The sequence below is a fragment of the Larus michahellis genome, chromosome 2 (assembly GCF_964199755.1).
Source record: "Larus michahellis chromosome 2, bLarMic1.1, whole genome shotgun sequence".
Lineage (NCBI taxonomy): Eukaryota > Metazoa > Chordata > Aves > Charadriiformes > Laridae > Larus > Larus michahellis.
Window position 1 is genome coordinate 53,127,785 of NC_133897.1, and position 19,742 is coordinate 53,147,526.

At 43.3% G+C, this 19,742-nt stretch overlaps 1 protein-coding gene across 13 annotated transcripts in view; it reads left to right on the forward strand.

Annotated features, from left to right (window-relative positions):
* AOAH (acyloxyacyl hydrolase) overlaps positions 1 to 19,742 on the forward strand; it is a 116,741-nt gene that overhangs the window by 39,419 nt on the left and 57,580 nt on the right. For 12 of the 13 annotated variants that reach the window (XM_074575435.1, XM_074575438.1, XM_074575436.1 and 9 more), the window contains 7 exons: positions 3,476 to 3,546; positions 5,796 to 5,856; positions 6,366 to 6,436; positions 7,624 to 7,672; positions 8,101 to 8,149; positions 9,306 to 9,400; positions 17,671 to 17,762. In XM_074575435.1, coding sequence (XP_074431536.1) covers positions 3,476 to 3,546; positions 5,796 to 5,856; positions 6,366 to 6,436; positions 7,624 to 7,672; positions 8,101 to 8,149; positions 9,306 to 9,400; positions 17,671 to 17,762 — 488 coding nt within the window. The remainder of the gene's footprint in view (positions 1 to 3,475; positions 3,547 to 5,795; positions 5,857 to 6,365; positions 6,437 to 7,623; positions 7,673 to 8,100; positions 8,150 to 9,305; positions 9,401 to 17,670; positions 17,763 to 19,742) is intronic. The other variant, XM_074575432.1, reaches the window with a different exon arrangement.

Genomic DNA, 19,742 nt, shown 5'->3' on the forward strand with positions numbered 1-19,742 from the left:
TCTTATGCTCCAGCTCATGCTGGACAGAAATGGCAAATTATATCTGCTCATTCTTCTCCTATCTGCTATTTCGGTTGCTTTTGCCCCATTGCATGTTTGCAGAAAGCCTTCTCAAGAGGTTCTTGCAAGTTAGCTGTCCCCCTCTTTGCTTGGCAGCTGTGTGTGACTGTGCATAAAAAAGAGACACAATTTGGCTGTCGGTAATGAGAATGGGAGATCTGTCTGGCTTCCAGGGGGGTTGGATTTACTGGGCATTTCTTAGTATCATTGTGGATTTGGGAAAAAGAAAAGGTATTTTCCAGATGTAGAGATGCAGTGAAAGCGGCTACAACCCAAAAGAAATCTAATAAATGTCTCCATTCATTAAAAGTAGTGAGCCATCTGCAAGTGACTGGCTTAAACCAAACACCAACAAGCATTAGAGACTCATTATTATTCTTTTTCGTAAAGCCAATTAAAATAATTACGGAAATGTCATTAGAGAATGTTAACAGGCAATGAATAAAATATTGGTGTTATCAATCACTGTGAGCACCTCTAGAGCTAACTCTTCTTATGGGTGGAGAAGATACTAAGAGGCATCTTTAAGCAATAGCAGTGAAAGAATGACAAATAGAGTCATGGCTGTAGCATTTAACGAGAGCAAGCACCACGCGTACAATCCTGTCGTGACTACATAGTGCCTGCAACTCACAGCCCGGCAGCAGGAGAAGTGGGAAGCCACAGAGGGAGCCAAAAGGGAATTGCAAGGCAGAGGCGGGGGTATGAACCAGTCTCCTGCCCACCCACTCACGTTACTCAAGGGCAAGTAACCCGTCTCTTCCCAAAACCACATACTGCAGTCATAGCCCGGCTCTGCTGGGAAGGGCTCTGTGGTGCCTGCTCACCTGTGCTTTTTTAACCCTGTGATCCTTGCTTACTTTTAAGAGTAGCCCAAGACACCCTCAAAGAGCAGATGAGCTTCTCTCCTGCACATCCCCAAGCATCCCCTGAAGCATTATGTCTGGACATCATTGTCCCACGTGCTGTGGGGACACGGAGGCTGGGGAGCCAGAGGCTGGTGTGCTCCAGGTCTCTGCTGCAGCTGGTCCTCAAAGCCCAACTCGACATGACCTGTACCACTTCCAGGGCACCATCACGCCAACGATTTCCATGAAAGTCAGGCAGTCTCTGGGGCTGCAGGATAGTCTTCCTTTGAAACTAATGGGGACCCAGTCGGCAACAATTTTCAAATTACTGGCTGAGAAAATGGCAGGAAAGATTTTATTCTACTTACAGCAAAGGCTGTAAGTAGGCTTTAAATGCAGCCTGTGAGCAGAATGAAAGGTTTTATTTATTTTTTTTTATTTATTGCAAGCCCTGTAGTTTGACTTTCTGGCACAGTTTTGGCTCCAGATGCCTTAACTTCAAAGGCTTTGCATGCTGTGACTTAGGCTGAAGAGAAAAGCTGACAGCTCCAATGGAGACGCTGCAAATCTTAGCCTGATGGAAAGCTTTAAGAGCCTTTCGTGCTTTTGTAGGCAGCGCTGGGATTAGTCCTACATGGAGGAGGTAGGGGAAGTGGTTTCTTTCCTCTTTCCAGGAAGGCATATGTAGGTTTGCAAAGCTCTTTAAGAAAAGCTGGCAGAGGTGCAGAGGGATGGGGAAGAGGACAGGGCGGCTGGAGCCGCAGTAGTGGGACCATTTTGGTCTTTCAGCTCAAGGAAAGGCCCCACTCCCTGGCTGCTTTTGGCCATTTCTATCCACTACTGTGGTTGTATTCTGGTTTCTCCTTTGACTCCACTGACACCCCTTCCACCTCATGGCCCACTCCAAGCCAGTGTGACTCCAGCCTTGTCATTTTAGTGAGTTGGACAGAGCTGAACGGAGTTAATTGGGGTTTTTTGCAGATTTTTGTCTCCCCGACTTTCCTCCTTTTTTTCGCCTTTGATTTCCCTACTGCATCCTTCAGAAAGTGCATTGTTACAGCTCCACCTCCACTGCAGGTCTCCCCCCACAAGGCACCACTCTTTTTCACCTTCACCTTGCTGCTTGGTCACTTCAGTCACCAGTGCAAATGTCGGCTACCATCTTTGTAGTTGGGGCTCTGTCCCTTCTTCACCACCCCAGCCCTCCTCTCCATATTGAGATCTGTGGCTGACCTCCTGCTCTGGGCAGTGAGAGACGCTCATCTCCATCACCCCTTGTTGCCTGTCCAAGCAAGAACCTTCCTGCCTTCCCTGGAGCTGCAGGACAATGCCCTGTGCACTGCCGCACCACTGCCTCACTGCCCTGCAGTGCTGCCTCGAAGTCCTCCTTTGCCACCCAGAGCTTTACACGCTGGGGTTACTGCCCCTCACGGTGATTAATAGCCTTTCATTGTTCTCTCCTGAGCTGTATCCAACCTTTGTCTTCTATTTTATGCTAGATTTGGGCTGTAATCTCATTAGGGCAAGGACCATCTTTTTTTTTACTTGGTGTATATAAAGTCTATAACACAAGGGAGTTCGTCCAAGGACAGAGCTCTGAAGTGCTATGGCCATATAAATAATTACCCTTCTTTGCATAAAGTTATGAGTATGCCCATCTGCTCATCTGCTCCATATTTACATGCTGAATGCAGCCTTAGTGAATACAGTTAATTAGAGTGTGTGCCGACTAGCCCTTTGTATTTATAGACCACTTGAATGCCCTCGGTGTTTAAAGACCACCTGAACTTACAGTGAAGCCACATGAGCAGCATGTTTGTGGGACTGATTGCCGATGCAGCGCAATGTTTCTGTAGGTTGAGCATTCACTAGGAAGGTCTGTTTCAGCTTCTGAAGCCTCCTAACTACCTGGAACCTGAACCGGATTGGCCCATGGCTATGGTCTTCTAATGTTGAGAGAGTTTATTCTGCAGCAGCTGTCTTTTACAGCTTGCAGGTCTGGCTGAGATAAAATCTAGTGATGAGATTTCCAGGTAAAAATCTCATTAAAAAATCAAGGGCATTCTATGCACATCCTGGATCCTCCCATTTCTCCTTTCTTTGCAGGTGTTCCTGACCTTTGGCTTATCCATCCCTCCCTGAGTGTGTAGAAACCAGCGTCCTGGCCCACAATGTGTTGCTTTCACTAGTTTCGCACTGAGTGTCAGATATCATTGTGTTTATTGAATATAAGAACAGTAATTTTTACAAAGACTGAAAAAAATAACTTGGGTACATGAGAGGACATAGTTTCATAGGAGCTTCTTCCTTCCTTTTTAATTTTACAGCTCTTTGAAAGCAAGAGTAGTTGATTAGTAAAATGTTCAGTCAAAATCCTTAAGTTGACTGCTGTGTCAGGTCTAAATCCTCTGGCATGCAGCATCCTTAATGGAGTCATTGGAGTTTTCAGATTTTTTTAGGCAGAAAACACATTATTTAGGTTTGGACTTTACTGACAGTGAACATCCCCAGCCACACTGACTCTATGAACTAATGCATCCATCTTCTTTTCTTTTCTTCCCCTCCAGAAGATCTTCACGGGGTTCTCAAGTGTATGTGCATTTCCTCTTCTGGCTAACCTGTGTGAGAAGATTAAATAGTATGTATGAAGTTTTCAGTCCTTAACCAGAAACAGAATATAGTACATTTGTTTCTTTCAAAAATCATCCTCAGTTAACAAAGCTTCCTATACTTTACTTCTGTTGGCTTCCTTCATAAAACCACTGTCCAGGTTGCACAGGGTTCAGGTAAGTAAGATGCCTCAGAGGGATCCCTGTGCTCTTTCAATACTTAAAATAGTTGCATAATTTTAGTGGGTCACAGACGTCAAATATATGACACACACAAAAATATGACACCTCCAAGAGGGAGACAAGTTTCTCCTGACATTTCGTGAACCCAAGAGACTTCTCCATCTCATTTGTTCACCCAGTTGTGCCCAGGGCTCCGTGCAGGAAGGCCACCAGCACCTCACTCTGTGAGGAACATGAATTGAGTGGCAGTTGCAAAGCGTAGAGGAATCTCAAGGTATTTAAGAAAGCTGGGAGAATGGCGGACAGGAAAAATACCTTATGGCAGTACTGACTTTGAGTCAGTTTCTGACAAAGACTGGGACACCAGCTGGGTTATTACTCCTAAAGTATATTTGTCAATGTCCTCCAATGAGTTGGAAGAGGGGTCAAGTAAATCTAAGAATAAATCAGTATATCAGCAGTATATTTTGACTGATTTGACTGCCAAAACTAACTTGCTCTCCTATTTCTGCTCACTTCATTGAAACTGCAAATTTCAGGAGTTTATTGGGAATGGGTTGATTAGCATGAAACATCTCATAAGTACCTTTGATATGTAAGTCAGGACGAATAATCTAAGTTTGAGCCCCATGAGGTCAGACAGTGGAAGCAGGAATCAAATTGTATATCACATGTTGGATCGAATGTGTTCAACTCTTCTGATCTCTCTCTCTCAAGCACTTTCACTTTCACTCTCTTTGGTTTTTTCTTTCTTCTTTTTGTAGCTACAAAAACCATGTTTGGCAGTTGGACTTTTTAAGCTACTCTGGATCTCTGCCAGTTCCTTGCAACTGAACCTTACTGCAGAGAAGACGTAGACCAAAGCGGCATGTGGAAATTATTGATTACAGACAGAATAAGGGTTACAAGCCCCACCAGGAGTGCACATCACCTGTCTCTTCTGTATTTTTCCTTATCCTGATGCTCCTGCAGTCTGAGGAATCCACCCTCATTGCACCTCTTTGCTCTCCGAGCTAGGTTCAACATCTCTTATGAGTTCTAGAGTTTCAACTCAGAAAGCAAACTTTCCAAGGAAAGGCTGGTTAGTGTATCATTCAGAGAGTGCTGCCTGCTGGGCCAAATACGAAAGGCTGCTTAATGTAGGTGAGCTAAGCTGTGTCCCATAGCCAAAGAGAGATGCCACTCTTGGGCAGCACCATGTGAAAGCTAGCATGTATCCAAGCTAAAAAGTAAGGGGCACAGAGCTGACACCACCATTTTAGGACCTTCTTCAGGTACTGCTAAAACCTATAGGGTTGCTGGAAACAAAAGTCACAATGGAAAAAAAAAAAGATGTAATTTTCAAAGGTTAATGTAATTAAGCAGTTTAGGGGATCGCTGAGGGCTCGAATCAAGGTAAAATACTTTTCTCAAACATGTTTGAGCATGGCCAGAAGTTTGTGGGACTAGAAGCAGAAATTGCAAGATGAGACTCTGATCCTCAGTTAAAGCTTAATGACACCTGTGAATTCAGCGTATATGATCCTTCTTCAAAATAAATCCACTTTTACCCTATAAAACAAGCATTTTGTGTGTGTGTGTGTAGCTGTAACCTGGTATGCAAACTGCAAGTCTTCCAGACTGGACACAACAGGAGAGAGACGATGTAAAGACTTCAGGGATATGAGAAAGGGTATTTTAACAAAGAGTAAGGTTAGTCTCCATCAGCATGAGGCCCCATTCTGCAGCTCTTTCCCAGGCAGAAGGACTTCTGCCAGGCTGAGTGTAGTATTTATTTCCAAAAATGATGGCTACTTCCTCCACAGATTTGATGTCCTAGTTTGTTTCAGAGACTGAAGGTTCAACATTGCAGCCATACGCGAGTTCATCAGCCTCATCTCCAGAGCTCAGTCAACGGATATTGAAAGAAATCGGAATTTGCTCCTTTGGACAGAATCACTTTGCTGAAGTACAAGCACGGAGCTAAAACTGCATGTGTAGCTGCAAACGACATGCCAGCTATTCTTCTGCACACTTTACCATGTTTTTTTTCTCCTTTATGAATAGGTTCCCTTCCATATGTTAACACTGCGTTTGTTGTTTTTGTTTTTTACAGTGTCATAAGAAATAAACTGCCTTTTGAAGATTTTGATGGAGATAAATTTAGTACTTTCCCGGTAAGCAAAGCTTTTCCTTTGATACAGTAATCCCTTGATAATGAGAAAGTCTAAGAGATTCCTCCTACTTTCTGCAAAGCCTTTTTCATTCATGTGAAAACAGGTATAGGAGTGAAGTGAATAGAGGATTTTTTTGTCATAAAAGGTGGCTTTTTTTCTGGATGAAAAAACAATCATTCATTTATGCCACCTGAGGAGACGCACACATAAAGCTGTGCTCCCTGAAGAAGCAAATTGCTCTGCTGCCGAGTGGTCTGTTTACTGAATTAATAAGAGGTGAAGTAAAGTCATATAAAAAAAATAAAAATTAAATTGCCAGCTTGTCTTATTTCTGCACCAAAGTGTGCAAGGTGTCATTTATTAAAGCTTAGCAAAGGGACTCTGGAATACAACCCATTTACTGGGTTTTATTCTTACACCTTGACTTAGATTCTCATTTTAGATATTTTAAATTAAAAGTGCAAGAGCAACAATGAACATCCTATCTGTGTGCTTCTCCTGGCTTTCAGACATTGAGGGGCTATCACTGGCGAGGCAGAGACTGCGACGACAAAAACACCACCATGTACCCTGGCAGACGGTAAAGCTTTTCATTCGTTTAAAGGCTTTCTGATGATTGTGTCTTCTTGAAGAACGAGCTCCATATTTGGTTTTGGCCATCCTCTAAGAGAGCACGTCACTGCTCGTTGCTTGATTTCACCGTGATGGAGATGAGAGGGGATGATTGAGACCAGGGATGGGGCACGTTAGCGGCAGAGGTGGTTCAGAGGTTTCCCTCCTTTCTCTGAAGTGTCTGCAGCCAAAATTGTCCAGACAGGGCAAAGGTGGGGAGCGAAACCAAGCCATTGAGGCTTACACTTGAGCTAATGCGGGCTGGGCCTGCTTTAGGGAGCGGCAGGGAGGGAGGGCAAACGTGGCTGGCTTCTGAGCTGCAGCATCCAATCCTCATGTTATGTTGGCAGAAACATAGAGCTAAATACGTGTCCTTCTAAGTGGATATCGTCTAGGCGAATACCTCCCAGCTGCCTGACCATGGGCTCCCACGCACAGCTGAAATGGAGAGCACAGCCACCTAACAGCGTGGCCTTGAACAAGGTCCCTGCTCTTGCTATGTTACCCTGGGCTCAATACTCTTTCAAAAGTAAAGCTCTCCTCTAGCATGGGTTTGTTAAGAAGTTACTGGCCAGGACTGTTTTTATAGCTTAGGAGTTAAAGGGCTTTTGACTAGATAAGGTGAGTTTTAGGATGTGGGCTTGGGAGAATAATGTGCCACCAGCCTGGGAGGGACACCTGCATTGGCAGAAATGGGCTTACAGAGTGCTTGGACTGGATAGATGGAGTGTCCCTGTAAAAGACACCCGAGAGAATTATACTGTGTTATGGGCCAGAGCAAATCCTCGTTACCCCACACTGAATTTGGAGTGAGAGGCTTGCTGGATTTCAGTGAACACTTAAAAGCAAGGAAAGGGGCAGGGAGAAAGGGTCTGTGTTCTGCAAAAATCACCCCCGTTCACTTCGCCTCAGTGAATATGCAAATTAAAAGGGTAAGTTTCATTATTTCATTATTAACTTTAAATTAGTTTTAGTAGGAAAAATTGCCTCTGCTAGATTCAAAGGGGGAACACCCCCCCCCATTCTGTGCAGAAAGGAATTTCTAGTTATTTTATATTCTTAATGGAAAATAGCAGAAAGGATCTGATTTCCTCAAAAACTCCTTTTGATGTATTTTTCTGTAACACTGCATATTCTTTTGTAACTCTGTTTTAGTCCTGATAACTGGGATGTGAACAGTGACTCTAACTGCAATGGCATATGGGTAAGTACATCTTATGCTTCCTTCCTGATTGCGTCTTCTCTTTTTTCCTCCTTTTAAATTAGTCTGCAAATGTTTCTTTTTTATTTATTCTGGTTTATGAACTGATTTGGATTCCTCCTATTTGTTTACTGCCTTTGATATTCCAAGTAATAAAACTGTATTTATTCAAAACTAAGGAAACATAGACGAAGCAGTTATGAGCGAAGTTTGTTTATTGATGCTTATGATTATTTAAATTATAGCTATTATAATTAATTTGAATGTACATATACTTATTAAAATAATGTAATGGAAAACATCATTATCGTGATGCGGTGCTTCCTGCAGGCAAAGATTCAAGAAGAGCTGAATTCTCAGCCTCTGTGTTGCACCGCCATTTTTCAGGCGCTACATAGATACTATCATCTGCCCCTTCTCTCCTCCAACAGGGTGTGGATCCAAAAGACGGAATTCCCTACGAGGAGAAATTTTGCAAAGGTAAGACTTTACAGTCAATACAAGAAACAATGTGTCTTTTGTATTCCTTTCATAAATATCTTAATATTTTCATGGTCATCGCCAACGTAGGGGAAAGACAACAGGCTTTATGACTTCATGAGAAAAGCAAAATGGCAAAATCAGTGTGTGTGGTTTTTTTGTTTAATCTTGAGGATGGGCACAGATGAAATGTGAAAAGGATAGGCTGCTGGTAATTTCTTCTTAAAAGCCAGCTCAGTTATTAAGTTTAAATACACAGATCAAGGAGAGCAGCAAACAGAGATGTCACCGCTGCCTCTTCTGTGGTGCCCGAAGCCTCACCCAGAGGGGTGGCCTTGGGGTTCAGGAGAGCAGTTTAACATCCACGTTTGTCCAGTTTGTCCCATTGCCGTAAATATCAGCAATCATGCTGATACTTTTTCAGAGAAGGCCTTAAAGAGGTGGAGCAATGGCATCGCCCGATCTCCCAGACAGCGATGGGGGTGCCTGTGTATACACACATGGACAAGTAACACCCTCACCAAACAGCTGTGACTACAGGTGCTGCTCACCTTGCTTTACATTTAAATCAGCATCCCAGGGATGAACCATCACCTGGCAAGACTTTTCAGCGTTTTTAGATGAAAGGCGATCTACACATGCTAAGTAACATTAATTATAAAGCAGCCAGATTGTTCCAGCAGAAATCCTCATATGAGTGGCACATCCACCACCCAGTTCTGTTATAAGGAGCTTTGAGCAATTTCCTGAGTAATCCGATTTCCCTAAATGTTTAAGTACTTTTTAATGCATATTCTATTGGTAGTAAAAGATAAATGTTAGCTGCACAGCAAGAGCCTCTGCTGGAATAACACATCCACCCTTGCATACAACCAGGATTTTTTCTGATTAGCAAGACCTCTCTCCTGTTTTTCATGCCCAGTCCCCAGTTGTTTCTCTAGGCTTGTTGGCACACGCCTGTTAGTCAGTTTTTGCTGCAGATGGAGCGAAAATCCCATTGCAGGGCCTTGAACATTTGGGCCACATGGAGGGTGGTGTAGCCAGTCACCCTGTGACTCCATCAGCTGCCGTTGCTGTTGCTCTGTCAGGGTTGCTCTCCATCCTCTGCTTCTGTTTGCTCTTTCTGCTTCTCTGACTAATACAATGCCTTAATTAGGTGCGGACTCGCAAGGGGTCGTGCTGTTGGGAGACTCAGCCGGTGCTCACTTCCACATCCCTCCCGAGTGGATGACCGTCACGGAGATGTCAGCGGTGAGGAATCGTGTTCGCGTGGCCAAAAGCGCTCCACTGTGGGTTGCTGTTTGCGTTCTCCCCTGTGCCGCAGGGGAACAAGTGCAAAACGCCTCATTGCACTGGAATTTATAGCCATGGTCACACGTGCGTCAGTGCCCTCCGGCGGCTGCTCTTCTGAAGATAAAAAGGCACGGAGAGCCCTGAGCTACCGCTGCTCCCCCGACATCTGTGCAATTGGGTCAGGGAAGAGTTTGGCTTCCATGGCCCAGTGCTGTGCCAGAGACACAAACCAGGACATCTGGCTGTCAGCTCACGTGCCTGTGGTTCGAGGAGACCCGTGCTGCCTGTGGGATCAGTCCTGCCATTAGCAGGCTTGTTGGTATGGCTCCGTGGTGTGCTAGTGTTGCAGAAGTGATGCTGCTGACAGTCCAGGAACTTCTGTTTCAGGCGTCTGGCTTTGAAATGACATATGATAGAATCACAGAATGTTTCGGGTTGGAAGGGACCATCTAGTTCTAACCCCCCCTGCCATGGGCAGGGACACCTCCCACTAGACCAGGCTGCTCAAAGCCCCATCCAGCCTGGCCTTGAACACCTCCAGGGATGGGGCATCCACAGCTTCCCTGGGCAACTTGTTTGTTTTCCCTCACATATAGCATATGTGAAATAGATCTAGTAACTCTCATGTTCAGGCTTTGAGGCTCATTGCACAAATACATCTGCAGGTGTTTGGGGGTCATCCAAGGGTTTATAATGGACTTGTCCTAAATGGAAGAGCTTCTGTAGTGACCACAAAATATCACTGACACATTGATGTCGGTCTTTGGGCAGTACCCCAGCATTTCCCATTGTCAAACAACAACAAAAAGCACCTTACTGTGAATTATGCAGAGCCTCAGCTGCTGCAGTTGACTGGTGTGGAGTGAAATAATTGAGGGGAAAAGATCATTCCAGCAAACTGCAACTGGGGGGTGGAGATAAATGCGCAGGTATGCTCCTGTCCTTCGCTGTTGTCTCCTACCCCAAGACGGTGTCATTCCCTAGCCCGGGGGGACTGTGCATTGTCCTTCTCTGCACAAGGATCTGTTGAACAGTGGGGAGCAGATGGATTGTCATTGCCCACCTTCCCTGGTGAAGACCTGCTACTCCTCCACTGGCCTCTGTAGAAGAAGGATATGGACATTTTCTGGAGAACAATGCTTATTCCAAAACGTCAGTAGTAACAGTGCTATTGGAGGTCTGACAGTTTTGTGTATTTTCCTACTTTTGCTCACTGAGCTGATTTAAATGTTGCAGATTAGCAGTTGTTTTTCTTTGTTAAACGTTTGTGAGCAACGATTAGACCAATGACATTGATGACAGAGCTGATGATGAGCATAATAAATTAACACTAATGATAATTGACATTATCTTGTCTAATAAAGATGGTAATAATACTGATGGTGATGATGATTCTGGCAGCAACACTGGTAGCAGAGCCATGTAGGCAAGAATAGTTTTGGACTATGTCAGCATTTTATTATCACTGTAATGAAGGTTTAGAAGGCCTTTCTCTTGCTTGAAGCTTGCTAGTCTGCTAGTTGGATGGATCTAGTGCTGTTAATGGCATGCAGAGGGAGAAGCTTCAAGGTCAGGAGCCAGAGTGCAGATTATAAAGTGAGTTTTGATGGCGCTTTGTTACTGTCTGATGGGTGTAGAGCAACTTGCAGGGGAAGGGAACTGGTGCTCTTTGTGTAAGACCCCACAAATGCATGCTCTCAGTGCTCTACTCCATCTGGCCAGCGTGTGGGGAAGATCAAGAACTGGTTGGAAAAGGAGAAGTGAGCTTTTTTCCTTTGCAGAAAGGGTGACTCCAGGTTACAGATAGTACCCTGCACTGGTGCAAGGAAGACAGAGAGATGGGTTCACTCTCTGGCCTTTCTAGTCACTCCACTCACAGTACATAAAGTAAAAGGAGTTAAGAATCACTGAAATTGGAGAAGCTGAATATAATATATGAAGCCTGGACTTCACATGCAGATCCAGAGCTGCCACAAGCCAGTCCCAGGAGAGACATCTCTCATGCACCAGTACAAGGCACGAGGGCTGGCATCTGTTTTGGGCCCAGTAAGAAAGGGATGCATTAAGGTATTGCTTAAAATACCACTTACTGGAGCTAGGGGAAGATGGTAAAAGAGGACAGCGTAGATAACCTTATGTCCCTTCAGATGCTGGACACCCCAAGCTGGGCAGCATCAGACAGACCTCTGAGAGGGGTATAGCACGGTGTGTTGGTAATGTAGAGGAACTTGGAAAAGCCAGTTATAGCTGCCCAGAACAGAGCAGGGTTGGGCTAATTACCGTGCAGGACACACAGCCCTCCTACAGCTAGCTGAGCTCTACGGTAGTGCACTGCACAGCCGCCCGGGTGCCTGGGACACATGAGATTTGTGAGTTCTTTTCTAGGACTATTTGTAAATTTTCCTACTGACCTGGCAAAAATACAGCAGTTAAATATTAATGCAAAGATACAGAGAGTTCAGTTGTACAAAACCCCCTAGTATCTGTGTTTAAACTCTAGCAACAGTAAAAAGTTGTTTCGTTTGCAGCTCACTTTAAGTGAGAAAGTTGTCGCCAGAGCACAAAAGTCCTAGCAAAAAAATTGCTGAGCTAATTCAGACTTTGCCACTGCTTCTTCCTCTTGCTTGTCCTCTGTGTCTTGCTTTCTGTGTGTCGAATGGCAATAGCAGCAGTTTAGCTGCCTTGGGGTTGTGAAAGTGCAATACTTTTGTCTCTTGATGTGCAGCATTAAGTGCCACTGGCAAATATCCTTCATCTGTAGGTTTAATTAACAAATTAACTGGCTTCGATCCTTCCTCGAGGAGAATTTCTAAGCACATCCAGGGATGGTTTTGTGGCCAGAGAAAGTACGGAGAGTCTATGTCCTAATCTCACAGAAAACATCCTTAATCTGGGACCACAGGGAGAATTTGAAGTTAGGGCTCTGAGAGGGGAGGATAAGGCATTAGCCTTGTGTACCTGCTGTTCCCCCGTGCTGTCAAACTCAAGACACTTCACTTTGATTCTGCACAAATTTCTTTGATAAGACACATAGAAAAATTAGCTCATCAAATGGTTTTCTCTACAGTCAATACTAGAGTCAGTTCAAAGCTTTAATTTCCATTTCAGTGGAATCTCAACACTTTACATGGAATTCCAAATAGGACTTGCCCCTCCCCAGGCTCGGTCCAAGATTTTAGATGTTTTGTGCCTGTTAATTCAGATTATTAAGTGTATTGTTTTATTACTTTAATGTTTTTCTATATTTTTACGTATCTGTTTTATTTACTTTATATATTTCCTATATTTCTTATTTATATTTATCCTTACACATGTTCACTTATACAAGTGTTTACATATACAAGTGTAAAGTAAAATTTACACTCGGTAACAATGCTGTGGGCCCTTCTGTTAATCAGCACCACATCAGTGGCAGCTGTTGATTCCTGTTTTAAAGCTAATTAGGTGGGGAAATAATTTTTCAGCAGCGATGGCTGAGAATTTAGTTAAGAGGCTGTGCAGAATGGTTGTTTTCCCTGATTAAGCAGCGCATAGTCTACCGTGCAAAGGAGCAGTAATGATGAGTGAGGGACGAGAGAATGTGAATGAGAAATTTCCTCGCTGAAGCAGGCTCAGGATGTCATTTGGGTAATGGGATGATTAGCGCCAGGGTGACCAGATGGGTGTTTGGGCTGAACGGCTTGGGAATGCAAATGCTAGCGCCATCATGTCGAAGACTGTTGTTGGGAAGCTGTTATATATTGGATTTTGAATTTTCTGGTCTAATTTGGAATTTACTACCCTCTTAGCATTGGCTTCTCACAGGGTAATAGCCCCCCATGTAATTCAGTGCAGGGGGCCACGCTCCTGTCATACATGCCATGTCAAGGAATGCATCGAGTGGCATCATTCACTTGTGCCATAGCGAGTCCCATAGTGCCTGCCTGGTTTTACTGTTCTCTTAAACCTAAGTGAGGAAATCCAGAGACCTGACTCATGTTCCTGCATTTCCCATGGAGGCTGTTTTGAGGGGGGTGTGTGTGTCAACTCGCAAGCACCCGAGCGCCATCCTGCCTGCACTGATGCAGCTGCAGGCACTCCCTGCCCATTTTGTCCAGCCCCGAGCTTGAGATGTGCACGACATTAGAGTGGGGACCCGTGTTTTCAAGTGCTATTTCCAAAGATTTTACCTAGGAGCCAGTCAGAAATACAGTTATCATCCCTCTTAGAGTATGTTTTTCCCACAAAGAGCATACAGGGACACTGCTTGTTGTGGAAAATGTCCACCACAAGGTGGACACATCTTTGAAAGCTATAGCTCAGGCATGTTATTTCTCCAGTTAAAAAAAAACAAACAACGAGCAACAAAAAGCACCCCACTTTAGGTAGCACTAGGGGAAGTCGCAGGTGCCTTGAAGTTTTTGACTAACCTGGTACTGCCAGGTCCCAAAATCTACCCTACAGGGATCTAGCTGAGGTGCAGCAGCACAGAGGAAATGATGCTGGGACCGTCCCTGAGGATACCTGCCTCCATGTCCCTGCAGAGGCAGCTGAGCCTGTCGCTCTGTCCTCAACCTGCCGTCACTGCAGTAAATCCCCAAACACCCAGTGAGCAATTACAGGAAGGGAATTATATAGCTGTAAGAAAGGGATGAGTCAACTTTATTTTGGCTTTTTGCTTGTCCATAGGTTTTGGGTTTGACACGCTTTTCTTCTTTTAAAAGGTTCAGCAAGAATTGAGCTGAACGTTCATTCCTTTGACCTGAAAATCTGGACACTAAAAATTAAGTGTAATGCAGTAGGCATGCACTTTATGAGGTTTAGCAAAGCAAAAGAAATAGTGGGTTGGGTTTTTTTGAGGTGGATGGTATTTTGCGGAAAGCTAATGTTGAAAACACTGGTGTGTCTAGCGATGGATATTGTGCTCCTGCTGCTCTGTCCATCTGCTTACAATTGACTTCCAAATAGCTACTAAATGCAGCATTTTTCTGTTATATTTCTGGGATAAAAGCTTACTTTTAAATCTCATTTTAGAGACAATTTTATCTAGAGATAAAAGCACTGTATTTATAAATGTGCTGGAAATAATACCCTTTCTAGAAAGACGCATTTTAAAACTCTTGGATCTCTATTTCATGCTGAATAAAGAGAAAAACAAATCCCATCTGTAATCCAGTAAATATCTATTTGCCCACAAACTCAAGGGGTTCTCAGGTTTCATTAAAGTAACTGTTTCATACTGTATGTTTCCTATTAAAAGAATTTAGTATTTCTTTAAATGCGGGTTCAGAATGTCTGGCACACTTATCCTAGTGAATTCTTTTTTTGTACCACTAGAAAAAAGAGGAGCTTGATCTGTGAAAATCTTATTAAAAACACTCACTAGATTCCCTTTAAATCCAATGAATTGCAAACAAGTTTCTCCCAGCTAGTATCGTGATGACTAAGACGCTGCATTTTGGGAGCAATAAGGTAACAATTTTGCTAATTTCAAACCTATGTTTCTCACAGCTTTACAGAGCAGAAATGCCACACATGCTCGTTTAAAAAGATAGGCTGTGCTTTCTTCAAGAGCTCTAAGGCTTGCTTATTTGTATACTTGGAATAAGAAAGTTGTCTGTGGTGCTTAATGCTATCAGGAGGATTTGAAGAGCATTAAAGTCAGTATAAAAACAAATACCCAATTCCCCTTCAAATTAAGGGATATTTCAGCGCTTTCAGGATTTCTGGGACTGGCATTTCTAAAGGCTCATATGAGCATTAGGTTTCCAGTGCCCTTTTGTGTTCTGATTTTGAAAATCTCTTGCCATAGCAACCCTGAACCTTCTTCCATTTAAGCACAGCTCGGCATGTGTGCATTTACCATCGGCCATGGCTTTGGCTGCCCCGTTTTTCAAGGTAGGACACATCCAGGAGGTGAGGACGTTCCTTCAAAATGAGACACATCCAGAGCATTTGAGGCAAAAATATGGCATTTGAAGCTAGGCTGGAATAACTTTCTAATCATTCTCCGCTAAAATCTGGCACGTAGGCTGAAGCATGGTTTCTCAGCCAAAATAGTCTAGAGAATGGTATTTAAACAAGGCTGTGTTCCGAAGAGTTTTAAGCTAAAAGTCAACATAGATCCACCTCTAGAGTGGGGCACATTTGCATCTGAGACTAAGCAAAAGGCAGTCTGTTAGACATCGCTGCAGAGTTCAAGGTCTAGCGTTCTTCTGAAATTTCCATTAACTACTCAGCTGCACCCTTTGGTCCTGAAATATCTTCAGAATTTTGGCTTTAAGTGCTTTGCTGGAACAGCGTCAATGCTAAACATATATACAGTTTTCAAATGCAACTATAATTCTGGGCTCAAACATTCCTTTCCAAACCAATTTACAACTCAATTAGGTTCTGGCTAATTCATATTTAACTTAAGTTTGAAGGGGGAAAAAAACCTGGTTAAAAATTACTGGGACTTGTCCAATGAAAATATCGTTTTGGAGTGCCAACGGGAAATAATGAGAGAACTGGTCATAGAAGGATTTGTTTTAAAAATATTTAATCATTTTTGGGCTCTTTTTATGCTCTTATATTCTGTGACTTACAAGAGATCATATCTATAGTTTGTTATACGTTTCCGTCACCTTTAATGCAAAGCTAGAAGGAAGGAAATATTGCAAATGGCCAAGCCATACTCTACCCCTCCACTTCTGCTCATAGCTGTGCCCTTGGATTAAGTGCTTGTTTGCATACAAAACTATCGGATTTGAAGATGGCAGATTTGGAATTTCTCTCCAGTCCTAAAAAAAAGTAAATTATATACATATATATATGTATATACAGATACACACAAGGACACATATGTATATGTGAGAGAGAGAGAGGCAGGACCAACTGAAAAATAATAAGGCCGGACCCATTTTCACTTTGGTAACTAATGCAGATGAACTGTAAGTAGGTCAAATATGCTGTTACATGCTTTAAACTGGCATCTGCTGTGCATTAGGCTGCTCGGAGCTTGGCTTCAGGATTTCTTCCCCCCGACAACCCCCCTTTTTTCGCCTCTCCTCCCGTTTCCCTGTGTCTCCCCCCATCCTTTTACAGTCAAACCCCTTAAGCATATACTCAAGCATAGCTCCCATTCACCTAAATGATAATTTTCTGGGAATGAGCGGTGGGGACCACAAGATTTAGCTCTTCCGTGGCTCCTCAGTTACCTCTGACCCTCCTGGAGAAAGAATTAGCCACCTGCTTGCTGTTTATAGCAGTGGGGGTTTAAGGAAACCCTACAATTGCTTGAAAAGAAAATGAAGCTACTAAATTACACTGACTAAACCGGCCTGTAAATTCTCTGATTTTTATGTTTTGACCTTCTTTTGGTTATTACCTTTTTCATCAACAGTTTTTCAGCATGAGCACACTGGATTTATGCGTTTGTCTTTGCGAGTGTACCCCAGACTGGGAGAAGCTGAAAATTTACTCCATGTTGTCGTCCTTCTGAGGTGGCGTGATTTCTTGAGGCCATTTTTCTCACCTTTCATGATTTTTGACACATTCACAAATCAAAGTGGAAACAAACAGGGCACTGTGTTTTGGAAGTGCAACACGGCTTGCATCTGCATAGAGGCTTTCACAGAGGCGGTTGCTTAAAAAAACACTAGGGACTAATACCAGCAAAAGCAGAGAAGGGTAAAGGTTGCATCTATTTGCATGCGAAGATTATGGCAGACCACGTGTTTTTCTCTGTTGCTTTAGGGCCATCCCCAAAATTTGCAGGGAGGACCAGGCTGAGATTTTTAGGGGGTGAGATGCTCGCAGTTCATCCTGCTGTAGAGGGCAAGGGAGCTTTGAGTGAATTTAACGACATCCTTCTGTCGTATACGGTGTGGACAATCCATTGTCATCTCTCCTGTGCCCAAGGAGACCCACCTTTGGACAGGACGGATGCTTCAGCAAACAGCTGCTGCCTTGGTGGTCTGCACCTGCAGTACGTGCTCCATGTCAGGGGGAGTTCTGGGTCTTTCAAAATTAAAGGGTGCCAGGAGGTTCACTTCAGATATCTCTTCTGCTTTTCCATCCTCCATCCCTTTATATGCCCATCTTAAAAGAGTCAACTTTTTAAATATATGCATAAATAATTACTGCTCAAGCTACAATTACAATTGCTGCTGTCCCGCTAATGCTCCAGCTAAGAAGTGCTTGAGTTTGCCGAAAGGATTTTTTTGTCTGAGGATGAAACAGTGTTGATTTAAAAATTTCTCTTTCAGAAATCATTTGCTAATCTCCCAATGGCTTTCACCGACGAGCTTGACTGGCCCCAGTTCTCAGAGATCACTGGGTTTCTGAACTCCACCATCGGGTAAGACAACAGGCAGGGTGGCCAAGTCGTAGCAAGTCTCGAGGTTCCTCAAAGCACAGCAAGAAAAAAACAAACAGTGCCTGAAAGGAAAGATAAAAATGCTAGTCAGCTCTGCTTCCTGAAATTCAGAGTAGGTTTTAGAGCTGGTCAGATTGTAATTTAGGAGAAAAAAATCAAAGAAATAAAAAACAATTTCATAATTCTGGGGCAGGGAGAAGGGAAACATTGCTGAAACTGACAAAAATCAGCATTTTCCTTTTCTTAGATTTTTTTTTTAACTTTCCCTCTTCCTCCTGTTTCCTTTTTGCTGCTCAAACAGTGAAATAAATGGTAACCCCAGGGTTACTTCATGTGTTCCCTTTTTTGGGGCAATCTTTCTTCCCCCTTTTTTTTTTGACATTTAGGGGAAAGTTGCAAAAGAAGAATTTGGAAACTCCTGTGACCTAATTTGCTGTGTCACATTGGTTCACGAGGATGGAGAAGGATGCAGGGATAGATGGGAAAAAAAAAGAAGTCTCTGCCAGAAGGGAAGAAAAACAAAGTCCAAACACAAAGAAAACACCTTCAAATGCCTGCAGTTTTAACTGTGAAGTTAAAAAAAAATAAATTCTAATTTTGTTAATCATCTTTCTGGCCAGCAGTAAGAGGCCCTTGATTCCTGCCAGAACTGAAGGACACAGTCATCAACAGTGCCTGGTCTGGCCTGAGTTTCTGATAATTTGTATTTTGTATGTCTAAGATGATAGGTCAGGAATACAGTGAAATGCCAAATTAAGCATGAGCCAAGCCTAAAGAGGCTCTCTACCAACAGAATTAAAAAGTTGGCAGAATATGTTATTTTCCAGGAAAAATAGCTGTTGCACCATACACTTGTACTTTTTGCTTTCTTTTTCCTCCCTGTGCAAAAACCAGGCTCCCAGCCTCAGCTACATTCACACAGTGTATGCTTTAAGGAGGTGTACCACTTGACAAGTCAACAGAGAAGATCCGTGCAGCCTCCTCTTTCAGAGTCCGTAGCAAAACCGACCTTTAAAAATCTATTACAATGTCCAGCTACTCAATACACAGTATTTAACCAGGGTCCAAAGAATCTGAAGTTCACAAGTGAACAAAGCTTAGTATTGACCCTGAAGTTCTCAGTGATAGGCCTTGGTTCAGTGTTGAGTTTATTAATCTCTTGCATGTCTAGAAGAAAAAAAAGAAGGACTGTTTGGGACTTCAGGACATTTTTATCAGAAGTAGCTCAAAATCCCACTCCACGATGACTACGTGTGGTGGAGACTGGTAGGCAATGTGCAGCAGGAGGCTCCCATTTACTTCGAGCCTCTGCTGATTAGTGGCTTCTTCGAGTGGCTGCTGATTAGCTAATATCCTCTGACCAAGAAGGTCTATTTGCTGCTTCTCATCCATCCGCCTGTTATGCTGAAAACCAAAGAGCTCGGGCGTTTCTTGGGTAGCTCATTGTGTGGTGACTGGTTGATGTTATCATGCATTTCTATGTAGGTAGGTACTTTTTATTGGTGGTTTCAAAACTTATCATTGCCTTCAGTTTTTCTGCATTCGTCCAAGTTTGCTGTTCTTAAACCACGGTATTTAAGTTATCTGATTCCTTCGGTGTCTAAGTTCAAACACAAAATCAGCAGCCACTATAGGGCTGACCATGTACTCATGGCTGGGAGCGTGGTCTTCTCCTCAGCTTCCCTTTGGGCTGTTATCCTTTTCATCTGCATTTTCATTTTTCTCAACACTGCAGAGTAAGGGAGGCAACTAATCACAATCAAGCATAACCAGTTTTCAGATCAATCCGTCCAAGATTTATGGCATTGGGAAATGAACACCCTGCCAATATTTCTTCTCTTTTATTTACTGTTCCATAACAACCAATTGAAAAGTCAATTAGTGAGCAATCAACAGGATTGTTTTGGTAAATGCTGTTTAACGGAAAGGTTTTTAAACACCTTATCTGAAAGACCTGGATAA